This window comes from Sander lucioperca, chromosome 2 (assembly GCF_008315115.2).
Source record: "Sander lucioperca isolate FBNREF2018 chromosome 2, SLUC_FBN_1.2, whole genome shotgun sequence".
Lineage (NCBI taxonomy): Eukaryota > Metazoa > Chordata > Actinopteri > Perciformes > Percidae > Sander > Sander lucioperca.
Genome location: NC_050174.1, coordinates 33,683,812 through 33,696,311, shown reverse-complemented (window position 1 = coordinate 33,696,311; position 12,500 = coordinate 33,683,812). Strand labels below are relative to the sequence as shown.

General features: G+C 42.7%; 1 protein-coding gene and 2 long non-coding RNA genes across 5 annotated transcripts in view; 1 reads left to right on the top strand and 2 right to left on the bottom strand.

Moving 5' to 3' along the window:
- Positions 1-2,017, top strand: part of LOC116054219 — a 34,347-nt gene extending 32,330 nt beyond the window's left edge. For both annotated transcript variants that reach the window (XR_004896734.1, XR_004106028.2), the window contains one exon: positions 1,540-2,017. This is a non-coding gene — a long non-coding RNA (uncharacterized LOC116054219). The remainder of the gene's footprint in view (positions 1-1,539) is intronic.
- The window catches only part of LOC116054218, a 21,104-nt gene that overhangs the window by 42 nt on the left and 8,562 nt on the right, over positions 1-12,500 (bottom strand). Inside the window, exon 2 of the long non-coding RNA XR_004896735.1 lies at positions 1-232. This exon is cut by the window's left edge and continues 42 nt beyond it. This is a non-coding gene — a long non-coding RNA (uncharacterized LOC116054218). The remainder of the gene's footprint in view (positions 233-12,500) is intronic.
- The window catches only part of zfand5a (zinc finger, AN1-type domain 5a), a 17,867-nt gene continuing 6,908 nt past the window's right edge, over positions 1,542-12,500 (bottom strand). The window contains exons 2-7 of one of the 2 annotated variants that reach the window (XM_031305648.2): positions 12,259-12,420; positions 8,607-8,706; positions 7,300-7,385; positions 4,770-4,898; positions 3,223-3,963; positions 1,542-2,028 (exon numbers count right to left, since the gene is read on the bottom strand). In XM_031305648.2, coding sequence (XP_031161508.1) covers positions 3,815-3,963; positions 4,770-4,898; positions 7,300-7,385; positions 8,607-8,706; positions 12,259-12,420 — 626 coding nt within the window. In that variant the 3' untranslated portion in view covers positions 1,542-2,028; positions 3,223-3,814. Of the gene's footprint in view, positions 2,029-3,222; positions 3,964-4,769; positions 4,899-7,299; positions 7,386-8,606; positions 8,707-12,258; positions 12,421-12,500 lie in introns of those variants that run through there. The other variant, XM_031305649.2, reaches the window with a different exon arrangement.

Genomic DNA, 12,500 nt, shown 5'->3' with positions numbered 1-12,500 from the left:
GTCGTAATGCTGGATAGCAAGATTATATGTAATACATAAATATCAACACAGTTTGTTGTTTTTTCATGTTTTTGTACAAATTTGCATACAACTAAGAGTCGGGGAGGGGGGGGGGGGACCTCAAATGGATACATACAGTTGTCTTTTAATGAAAAACATCCTTACAGGGAAATTAAAAAGGATTAAACACAAGTCACAAACATATGTGGGTCAGGCAGCCATGGGAACACTTCTTCACACACAGACACACACTTCTCTACAGCGCTCTAAAGCGCACACACACACACACACACACACACACACACACACACACACACACACACACACACACACACACACACACACACACACACACACACACACACACACACACACACACACACACGGATAGCTGTTAGACAGATGAGAAGTTACATCTAATCTTGGTATCTATTATTTTTCCATAAATCTAGCGCTGGCATGCTCCTGTAGTTTTGTAAACTTGTGCTGCTAAAAAAAACACACACACACACACACACACACATTTGTTTCACTATCTTTGTGGGGACCCGTCATTGACATAATTCATTCCCTAGCCCCTTACCCTAACCTTAACCATCACCACTAAATGCCTAACCTTAACCCTTACCCTCACCCTAACCATAACCTAATTCTAACCCTAATCCTAAAACCAAGTCTTAACCCTCAAACAGACCTTTAAATTGTGGGGTCCAGCATTTTGGGCCCCACAAGGCTGTGCAGACCCCACAAGTATACTGTACTCCCCGGTTTTTGGACCCCACGAATATAGTTAAACAAGAACACACACACACAATCTCCCTCTAACACGCACGCACACACACACTTTCTAACACACACACACACTCTCTCTCTTTCTAACACACACACACTCTTTGTAACACACACACACACACACACACACACAGCTAATTAAAACAAAACATAACAGATAATTGTCTCTCAGCAAATAAAATGTCTGAAACCCTCTAAGTTCAGTGATGCCAAATATTTCGAACGCAGATGAAAAGTAACTCATGCATTTATCCCATTCATTCATTCATGCCCCTAAAATATTGTTGTTTAAAAAGGTTGTGTCTTTTTCAACCTTATTTCCCCAGGTATTGGTGTCTAAGTGACTGATGTGAACAACTATCTTTGAAACTGGTCCAGGAGCTGTAATGTAACCCTACAGGACAGATGTTCATCATCAGATAGCGTCCACTAAAAGTTCTGTTGTTGCCGCTGACAGACTCAGATTATTATTCTAAGTGTCTGACAACATTATGAAAGGATCCCTACAGAGATAGACCTTTTAGTTAAAGAGTAACATCCTTTTAGTTTAACATCAAACAGCCCTGAAATCACCATCACCAAACTACACCAGACTCCATGTAAATAATCAGGACTTTTAGCGTGTATAGAGCCATCATATTTCCACCAGACTCCATGTAAATAATGAGGACTTTTAGCGTGTATAGAGCCAGCATATTTCCACATGTAAATGGGTGAATTAAGGGTTTATTTCAACCAAACAAAAAGCAATTTCAGAGCTGTTTAATGTTAAACTAAAAAGGTCTATCTCTGTAGGGATCCTTTCCATAATGTTGTCAGACACTTAGAATAATAATCTGAGTCTGTCAGCAGCAACATAACTTTTAGTTCCGATAACGTCACATTGCAGCTTGTGTCTTGTTCCCATCAGTCACTTAGACACAAAAAAATAGGGTGCAGGTTGAAAAACAAACTATCAGTCCTGCACCAGGCGTCTCAGACCATTTGGGGTGGGGACTCCTTCACCCTTTATATCCATCGAAGATGTTGCGATTCAGTGAAAACGTGGAGCACTTATGTCAGTCCCTGTCTGGCGTGATACCTCCAGCAGTGAAACGGAAACAGCCTCATCATCACAATCAAACCGATCAAAGTCAACACAGACATGCTGATCAGAGGGTCACTGAGGCCGAAGATCAAAGACGATCCATTGCTCCGCTGGGGGAGGGGGGGGGGAAGACAGGGGAGACAGCGAAGCTTAAAAAAGGTGCTCTAAGCAATGTCACGCGTTTTTTAGGCTACGACATTTTTTGTCACAAACATCTCACTATCCGCGAGCTGCCTGTCCCCTGCACACACTGTAAAAAAAAACCACCAAACATAAACAGTCTTCCAGCCAATAACTGACAAGAAGGATTGTGTGCGTGGGAGGGGACGGGATAGGAGGAGGAGGAGGGAGGGGCGAGCTAGCCTCCGTTTTGTTTGACAATACTTCGAACGTCAACAAGAAGTGACGTCACCTAGGCCTGCACGATAAGTCGTTCGTAGTCCAGATAGAGCCTGTATCAGGGCCATATTTAGTCCAGATAGAGCCTGTATCGGGGCCATATTTAGTCCAGATAGAGCCTGTATCAGGGCCATATTTAGTCCAGATAGAGCCTGTATCAGGGCCATATTTAGTCCAGATAGAGCCTGTATCGGGGCCATATTTAGTCCAGATAGAGCCTGTATCAGGGCCATATTTAGTCCAGATAGAGCCTGTATCAGGGCCATATTTAGTCCAGATAGAGCCTGTATCGGGGCCATATTTAGTCCAGATAGAGCCTGTATCAGGGCCATATTTAGTCCAGATAGAGCCTGTGTCAGGGCCATATTTAGTCCAGATAGAGCCTGTGTCAGGGCCATATTTAGTCCAGATAGAGCCTGTGTCAGGGCCATATTTAGTCCAGATAGAGCCTGTATCAGGGCCATATTTAGTCCAGATAGAGCCTGTATCAGGGCCATATTTAGTCCAGATAGAGCCTGTATCAGGGCCATATTTAGTCCAGATAGAGCCTGTATCAGGGCCATATTTAGTCCAGATAGAACCCGTATCAGGGCCATATTTAGTCCAGATAGAGCCCGTATCAGGGCCATATTTAGTCCTATAGGTCACTATTTCTGGTACTTTAATGGCCAGTATGGACTATATTTCCTGTATTCATTGAAGCCTCTGTGTTTACAGGGTCGTGGTGATGATAATGAGCTCTAGGTGTCAAAATAATCTATGTTTGGTACTGCCAATGTGTTTAGTTTTGTCCCGGTTCATGTGTGCAATAAACATTACACTTCGTGAGAAAATCGTGGCAGAGAATCGTGATATCAATTCTAAGCTAAAAAAATCATGATTCATATTTTTTCCCAAATCGTGCAGGCCCAACGTCACCCAACATCGCTTCGAGCACCTTTAACGCAGCAGCTGTGAGGTAGGTAAAGCTAGGAAAGACAGAGACAAAAGTCACAAAGCCCCTTGTGCACGGTGGGGGACAGTTGTAGGCTTCTCCAAAAACGTTGACCGACTACCAACGGAGCAAAAAGAACAAGGAGCTCAAACATGGATCGAGGGATCGGGAGAAGACCGGCGAGTTTCTGACACGGGACGGGGGTCGTGAGTAACGTGGCTGTGTACGGTTTGGCACAAAATGGCGCCTGGTTTGGGCGAGAGTTAGCTTGGGCTGCTCTTTATAAGACAATACATAATCTTAGATAAAAAATAAAAATAAAAAGGACTGAACAGCGGCAAAGTCACACCACAGAAAATAGGCTAAAATAAAACTAACAAATTAATCAAAACAGGAGAAAAGTGATCATTCATGCATCTCCCTCAGACTCTCCTCTTCGTCTTCCTGTCCGTCATTTCTCTTGAGGTTGTTATTTTGTAAAATCAAGTCCTTTCGATCCTCACTCAGCCAGCGCTCATCTCCAAAGGTTCCCACTCCTTCTCCAGTCTTTGTTACAATAAGAGGTGTTGTCATCGCCGCTGTCTCCGTCGTTTTAGTAAAATCTATATTCTCTGGATCTTGTCGGCCACGACCACGGGGTTCTCCTTGCGGATCTTGGCGGCGGCCTCCGCCTTGTAGTCGTAGGGACAGTTGTGCTTGTCCGAGTACCGGTGGATGCCACAGAACAGGTTGCCACAGCGACAGTCGAAGCCTGGAAGCACAAAGGGAGTCGGGGGTCAAAGCTGGAGCAGGACGAGTGAAAACACTACACGCAGACAACGAGACGTGAAGTTACATTTCTGGAGAGGTTCACGTCACGCTACGGCTGATTTCACACAGAAGCATGAAAACTAATACAAAAAAACCCTTTATAATTAACACACACACACACACACACACACACACACACACACAGAGAGAGAGAGAGAGACACACACACACACAGAGAGACACACACACACACACAGAGAGAGAGAGAGAGACACACACACACACACACACACACACACACAGAGAGAGAGAGAGAGAGACACACACACACACACACACACAGAGAGACACACACACACACACACACACAGAGAGAGAGAGAGAGACACACACACACACAGAGAGACACACACACACACACACACACAGAGAGAGAGAGAGAGACACACACACACACACAGAGAGACACACACACAGAGAGACACACACACAGAGACGCACACACACAGAGACGCACACACACACACAGAGAGAGACACACACACACACACACACACAGAGAGACACACACACACACACAGAGAGAGACACACACACACACACACACACAGAGAGAGACACACACACACAGAGAGAGAGAGACACACACAGAGAGAGAGAGAGAGAGAGAGAGAGAGAGAGAGAGAGAGAGAGAGAGAGAGAGAGACACACACACACAGAGAGAGAGAGAGAGAGAGAGAGAGACACACACAGAGAGAGACACACACACACACACACAGAGAGAGACACACACACACCCCCCCCTACCTGTAAGTCCGACCCGTTTGCGGCACATGTAGCATCTATTCTTCTTGGGTTTGGGGGCGTCTCCCTTCCCTTCTTCACCGCTGGAAGAAGCTACAGGAGAAGGGCTAGAAGCAGCAGGCTGATTTACAACTACATGAAGGAAAGAGAGACAAAATACTCATTAAAAACATGCTAAAACTGGCCATTATCTGAGCTGGAATTTGCAGCAAGTTTATGAGTTTAGTTCACAGCTCTATAAGGCGACATCTACACCACTACTTTACATTTTAAGCGGCATTTTGAGACTAAAACAATTAGGGGTGAGTAAAAAAAACCAAAATCGATTCACATTCGTATCGCGATTCAAGCTCTACCGATTCAAAATCGATTCATATATTTTTTGTTAATTGTATGTCTACTGCAATCACATGGGAAAAGTAACGACATTTACATACTGCAAATCGTTTTTTTTTTTTTTTTTTTTGTTTTTTTTAAAATCGAGAATTGATATTGAATCGAATTGTGACATTTTCTGAATCGTGCAAAAGGTCTGTAAGCTACCAAACTACGGCTGCAACTAACGATTATTTTCATAGTCGATTAATCTGTCGATTATTTTCTTGATTAATCGATTAGTTGTATCTATAAAAATGTCAAAACATGGTGAAAAATGTGGATCAGTGTTTCCCAAAAAGCCTAAGAGGACGTCCTCAAATGTCTAGTTTTGTCCAAAACTCAAAAGATCTTCAGTTTCCTGTCCCAGAGGAGAGAAGAAACTAGAAGATATTCACATTTAACAAGCTGGAATCAGAGAAATCAGATTTTTTTTAATAAAAAAAATGACTCAAACGATTAATCGATTATCAAAATAGTTAATAATTATTAATTTAATAGTTGACAACTAATCGATTAATCAATTCATCGTTGCACCTCTATACCTAACCGATACGACTGACTGACTGACTTCTCTTTAGGGACTGACATTTTTCTAAAATTCAGAATTCCTCCATAATATTTCGCCTTATTTTTCTCAAAATAGTCATGACTGATAAGACCCAATCAGGAGGCAAACGCTGACGTGCGTCATCGTTTCCAAATGTCTCCAAATGTCTCCAAATGTCTCCGTCCAGACTACGAAACAACCCCGAAGTTTACAAACCAAAAACGGGGGCAGCAGTGTTTCCAAATGTTTACGTTTTCGGGGCTCGGAAACGCCGCAGTAGCGTGGTGTTCTTAACCCTCCTGTTGTCCTCAGGTCAAGTCTGACCCTTTTTCAAAGTTTTCTATATCAGAAATGTGGGTTTCTTTCAACACAATTGCCCAAAACTAACATGGATGGCTCTCCGCAATTAAAATGTTTTAAAAAAAAAAAACGTCAAAGAATGTTGACTAAAATGACATAAAAGTGACAAAAGTGACAAAAACGTTCCAAAAAAAGCAACTAAAGGCATTGAAAGCCTAGAAAACAGCAGAATATAGCTTTGAAAAAACTGTTTTGAAAAGCGACAAAAACATTTAAACAAAAAAAAAAGGTCAAAAATGTTGAAAAAAGCATCGAAAAATGTGTCGAAAAAAGTGATTTTCTGTTCTGACCCGGGAGGACAACATGAGTGCTAAACCCAAACATGGTAGTGAAGACGTAGCCTTAGACATGCAACTGAAATGTTGTTCCTTTGTGCCTAACACAGTAGTTAGTTTGGTCCTTATCTCTACATCTCCAGCTCTTGTTCTTGGCAGAGAAACCGTGCCGACTCAGAGAAAGCCCTCTGGTGTAGAGGTATTTTTAAATCGGTTTATTTTTAGGCCTCCTCTCTTTCTTGGAGGCTGTGAGTAAAACTAACAGCTGGGTTTTAGGTATGCAGCCATGCCACGTTTGCCTCAAGAAGTCTGTATGTAAGAGTTCACCTGCGTGTGTCTGCTTGTTTCTATCTGCTAGCCTGCCTGTTACTGCAAGAGTGTGTGTATGTGTCTCTCTGTGTGTGCGTGTGTGTGTGTGTGCGCATGTGCGTGCGTGTGTGTGTCTGTGTGTGTGTGCATGCGTGTGTGTGTCTGCATGCCTGTGCATGTGTGTGTATGTGTCTCTGTCTGTCTGTGTGTGTGTGTGTGTGTGTGCGTGTGTGTGTGTGTGTGTGCGTGTCTGTGTGTGTGTGCATGTGTCTGTCTGTCTGTGTCTGTGTCTGTCTCTCTCTGTGTGTGTGTGTGTGTGTGTGTGTGTGTGTGTGCGTGTGTGTGTGTGTGTGCGTGTCTGTGTGTGTGTGCATGTGTCTGTCTGTCTGTGTCTGTGTCTGTCTCTCTCTGTGTGTGTGTGTGTGTGTGTGTGTGTGTGTGTGTGTGTGTGTGTGTGTGTGTGTGTGTGTGTGTGTGTGCGTGTCTGTGTGTGTGTGTGCATGTGTCTGTCTGTCTGTGTCTGTGTCTGTCTCTCTCTGTGTGTGTGTGTGTGTGTGTGTGTGTCTGTGCATGTGTCTGTCTGTCTGTGTCTGTGTCTGTCTGTGTGTGTGTGTGTGTGTGTGTGTGTCTGCGTGTGTGTGTGTGTGTGTGTGTGTGTGTTTACCGGGCTCTAAGGGTTCAGGTTTGTCCTCTCTCGAGATGCTCATCTCTGTCATTTGTTGAGTCACAGGAAGAGATCCTTGAACAGTTCTGAAGGAATAAAAAAGGAAAAAAACAGGGACCAGTTAGCCATCAGCTCTCACATTCACCAATTACTAATTATACAGACAGAGCGCATTTAACCGGAAGAAAAATGCCTAAAAGCTGCTGTGTGGTCGGATGACCTACCAACAGGGTGAAAAACTCCTAACTTTTTGTTGTGTTCTGTCTCTTTGTAGTCGTGTTGTGTCTCTGTAGTCGTGTTGTGTCTCTCTGTAGTCGTGTTGTGTCTCTCTGTAGTCGTGTTGTGTCTCTTTGTAGTCGTGTTGTGTCTCTCTGTAGTCGTGTTGTGTCTCTCTGTAGTCGTGTTGTGTCTCTCTGTAGTCGTGTTGTGTCTCTTTGTGGTCGTGTTGTGTCTCTTTTTGTTGTGTTGTGTCTCATTGTAGTCGTGTCTCTTTGTGGTCGTGTTGTGTCTCTTTGTAGTCGTGTTGTCTCTCTGTAGTCGTGTTGTGTCTCTCTGTAGTCGTGTTGTGTCTCTCTGTAGTCGTGTTGCGTCTCTCTGTAGTCGTGTTGTGTCCCTTTGTGGTAGTTTTACGTCTCTTTGTAGTCGTGTTGTGTCTCTCTGTAGTTGTGTTGTGTCTCTCTGTAGTCGCGTTGTGTCTGTGTAGTCGCGTTGTGTCTCTGTGTAGTCGTGTTGTGTCTGTGTAGTCGTGTTGTGTCTCTGTGTAGTCGTGTTGTGTCTCTGTGTAGTCGCGTTGTGTCTCTGTGTAGTCGCGTTGTGTCTCTGTGTAGTCGTGTTGTGTCTGTGTAGTCGTGTTGTGTCTCTCTGTAGTTGTGTTGTGTCTCTGTGTAGTCGCGTTGTGTCTGTGTAGTCGCGTTGTGTCTCTGTGTAGTCGTGTTGTGTCTCTTTGTGGTAGTTTTGCGTCTCTTATTCACATCGTTTTGGACCGTTATTATCACCATATCTGTGTCTTAAATGTTGGAAAAGCTAGCAATGCTCCAAGGTCCAAACACGCCTGGCTTTTAAAGGGAATGGGAGATGATCTCTGATTGGTTGATTGCATGTTACGCCCAAAACACACCTCTGATTAATGAAGACACTAAGTACAACCCTTTAGAACCATGCGCCCGGCACACGGACAATATTTTCCACCGTCAAACTAGCAAAAGTGGATTTGGACACGCCCTAAACGCACCTGCGCCAGGCGCTTCACGCCGTGCCCTTAGATCCTTAAAATAGGGCCGTAAGGATCAAACCCAGCCGGTACTGACCTAGACATTTCGGGCGACGGGGCCGGGGAGTCGACCTTGGCTAGACTGGCTTCTAGTCTCTGGATGGCCGAGGCCTCTGAGGTAGGACTACCAGCCGATCCTGAATCGGACAACACAGAGAACTCCGTTAGACAAAAACTCAAAAACAGAGCACAATGACAGACATTTAAAAGGGGTGATAGAACGCAAAACCGATTTTACCTTCTCATAGTTAAAAAACGACAGTCGAAAACAGGCGAATCTGAACAAAGCTAAAAGTTGACGTCAACTTCTCAATTCCTCCTCATTTGGCTCTACCTTCTATCTTTGTAACGCCCCAAAATTTACATAGGCCACTAACTGATGAAGTCAGTTTGTCTTCTAAATCTAGGTCGCGCAAGTCTCAGACACTTTTAACATTGTTCGCCTGCTCTTGCATTACTAAATTCACTTCTGATCCATTTTTATGCGAGAAATCGCATATATAAAGTTCAAATATGAGGCAGAAAAGCTGTCGTTTCAGTCCAGTCCCATTTAACAGGGTAACATTCGGGCAAAAAAAAAAAAAACCAGCCAAAGAGACATTTTCAGCCCAACCAATGTTACATACCCTATTAGGAGACCTTAAGGAACAGCGTGAAATACTGTATATAACCAGTCTATCACCCCTTTAAATATTGAATACAAAAGTACAAAATGTGTACAATCAAAGCAGGAAAATACCAAGAAAACCCCAAAAATGTTTGCATGCACTGCACTGTGTTAATGTTGGAATTAAAAATTGAAAACAACCGAACGTTTTTTGAAGAGAGAGCGGTTGTGTAATGATGGATGATCCTGTGCTTCCTGTTTCATGGTGGCTTTAATGTAGTCGTGATACAAAAACATACATCTTGTGTTTTGTGTAATGCCAACTATCTAACTATAACTAGCTTGTGAGAGGGTAACAGTTAATCAGAAAGAAAGGTTGTTTTTTTTTTGTCGTTTTTTTTACAAATTAGTGCTGCAACCAACGATTATTTTCATCGTCGATTAATCTGTTGATTATTTTCTCCAGGGATCGATTACGGCTTTAATGTACGAGTCTGTGTCGTATTTTTCCTCTGTATTTTCTTGTTTAATTCAGAGTTTTAATGTATATATATTGTTCAGTGCGTTTTGTTTAGTATCTTTTACATATTTGCAGTGTCCGAAATTATCTTTTTGACTCACCGGCTAAGTTGGAGGGTAGATGAAAAAATAATCCACTGACCAAGCTTATTTTTTTACCGGCCAAAATATCAAATTGCATCAAAATCAAAACTACTAAGCGTTCTGGTTGGGGTTGCAAGTTCTGCAGAAGTGATGCGGTGGCTGGCGTTACGGTGTGTGTGTCTGTCTGTGTGTGTCTCTGTGTGTGTGTGTGTGTGTGTGTGTGTGTGTGTGTGTGTCTCTTTCTGTATGTTTGTGTGTGTGTGTGTGTGTATCTGTGCATGTATGTGTGTGTGTGTGTGTGTGTGTGTGCGTGTGTTTCTGTGCGTGTGTCTGCGCACGCGTGTGTATGTGTGTGTCTGTGTCTTTCTGTATGTGTGTGTGCGTGAGTGTGTGTGTGTCTGTGTCTTTCTGTATGTGTGTCTGTGTGTGTGTGTGTGTTTCTGTGTGTGTGTTTGCACGTGTGTGTGTGTGTGTGTGTGTGTGTGTGTGTGTGTGTGTGTTTGCACGTGTGTGTGTGTGTGTGTGTGTGTGTGTGTGTGTGTGCGTGTGCGTGTGTGTGTAAACTACGGACAATCATGCGATTAATCGCGAGTAAATATTTTAACCGTTGACTTGAGAAATGTCGAAACATCGGCTTTTCAAAGATCAAAGCTGCATTCAAGATAATCTTTATAATAAGTTTGTCTTGTTTGTAAAATAGTTTGCCAGTGTCGCACTGTGAGAGAAACTTCAACGTCTGACCCTGAAAAGACTAAAGGAGTGAACTCCCCGCCCCCCTCCCAACCTTGACCACTGTCATGAAGAAAACAGCTGTCTTTGATTACACCGAGTGGAAAACAGAGAGGGGGAGCTGGGGGGGGGGGGGAGAGCTGGGAAAACATTTTAAACACTTTCTGGCTACAACTACGAAAACAACTTCCTCCGACCCCTGCTACCTCCAGATGTAAGTCAGGGTTAGTAGAGGTTTCACTCTTTATTTTATTTTAGTTTCAGTGTGTGTTTACTAGTGTTAGTTTAGTTTGAGTTAGTTTTCAGAGTATGTTTACTAGTGTTAGTTTAGTTTGAGTTAGTTTCAGAGTGTGTTTACTAGTTTGAGTTAGTTTCAGAGTGTGTTTACTAGTGTTAGTTTAGTTTGAGTTAGTTTCAGAGTGTGTTTACTAGTTTGAGTTAGTTTCAGAGTGTGTTTACTAGTGTTAGTTTAGTTTGAGTTAGTTTCAGAGTGTGTTTACTAGTTTGAGTTAGTTTCAGAGTGTGTTTACTAGTTTGAGTTAGTTTCAGAGTGTGTTTACTAGTTTGAGTTAGTTTCAGAGTGTGTTTACTAGTGTTAGTTTAGTTTGAGTTAGTTTCAGAGTGTGTTTACTAGTGTTAGTTTAGTTTGAGTTAGTTTCAGAGTATGTTTACTAGTGTTAGTTTAGTTTGAGTTAGTTTCAGAGTGTGTTTACTAGTTTGAGTTAGTTTGAGTGTGTTTACTAGTGTTAGTTTAGTTTGAGTTAGTTTTAGAGCTGTTACACACCAACCACACGGCCGACCGTCGGCAGAAAAACCAGTCAGACTGATCAGTTGGGTCCCAGAGGTAAAAAAAAAAAAAAAAGTGCCTCAAAACACACTGAGGCGACGCCGACTTGAGCGTACGCTCTGCGCGTAATACGTCTCCATAGCAGCAGACGGCGCTTCTGTGTTTACCAGAAAATGACAACCGGAAGCTGATTGGACGAACGCGTCACGTGGGTCTTTTTTTCTCCGGAAATTCACAGCCAGACTGTCATGGCGGCTCGTTCAGAATACGATCTCATATTGGACTAAAATAGTTCACCGAAACGTGTTTCTGAAAACATTTTAAGAGAGAAATAGGCCGTGCAGTTGCTGAATCTGTCTTCATTTCAGATCAACAAAGGTCAGTTTAAAAGATTTTCATCAGATTTTGAGAGACTCTAATCAGCGTTAACGCCTTAATCGCAATGCGATTAAGGGCCGCCACATTAATTAAATCATTAAATAATTAATTTAATCGCATTAATCGCAGTAATTCAGAGAAATTAAAAGAAATTAATCGTTTGACAGCCCTATTTAGGAGTTACTAAACACTATATTGACTCTGGTAAGGATAGGGATTTTTAGTTTTTTAGTTAGGTACTTGGAGGAAGTATGCAATAATGACAGATTCACACATTTTACTTTTGTTTACAGTAAATAAATAATTACAAATCTTAAAATCAAGTTCATAAAGTAACTTTCTTTGCATTCGTTTGATTCCCAATCAAGATCCACTGGTAAGAATGGCTTTCCATTGTTAATATGGACTTAAAAACTGTTCTGAAATGCAAAATAGAATTTTAATCATGTGATAAAATATGCGATTAACTATAGAAATTCAGCGATTAATCGCGATAGAAAAAAATTAATCGTTTGACAGCCCCACTGTAAATATATATAGTTTAAGGTGCTTTTTAGTTTACAACACAAACTCAGGGCCACCTACCCATGGGGCTGAGGGGGCTCGTGCGGTCGCTGCTCTGCTGCCGCGTCAGGTGATCCTTGTAGCACACGGAGCACATGCCGTTGGTTCGAGGGTTGCCGTAGAAGCCGCAGCCGGTGGCACAAAGCATGGGCACCGGGCTCTGGTTGGTCTCTTGGGCCATTGCTAACAAAACGAGAGAAACACAGAGAGAGAATTAGACTCACACAGCGAGACAGAGAGAAGTTTTCTGCACAAAACAGCTG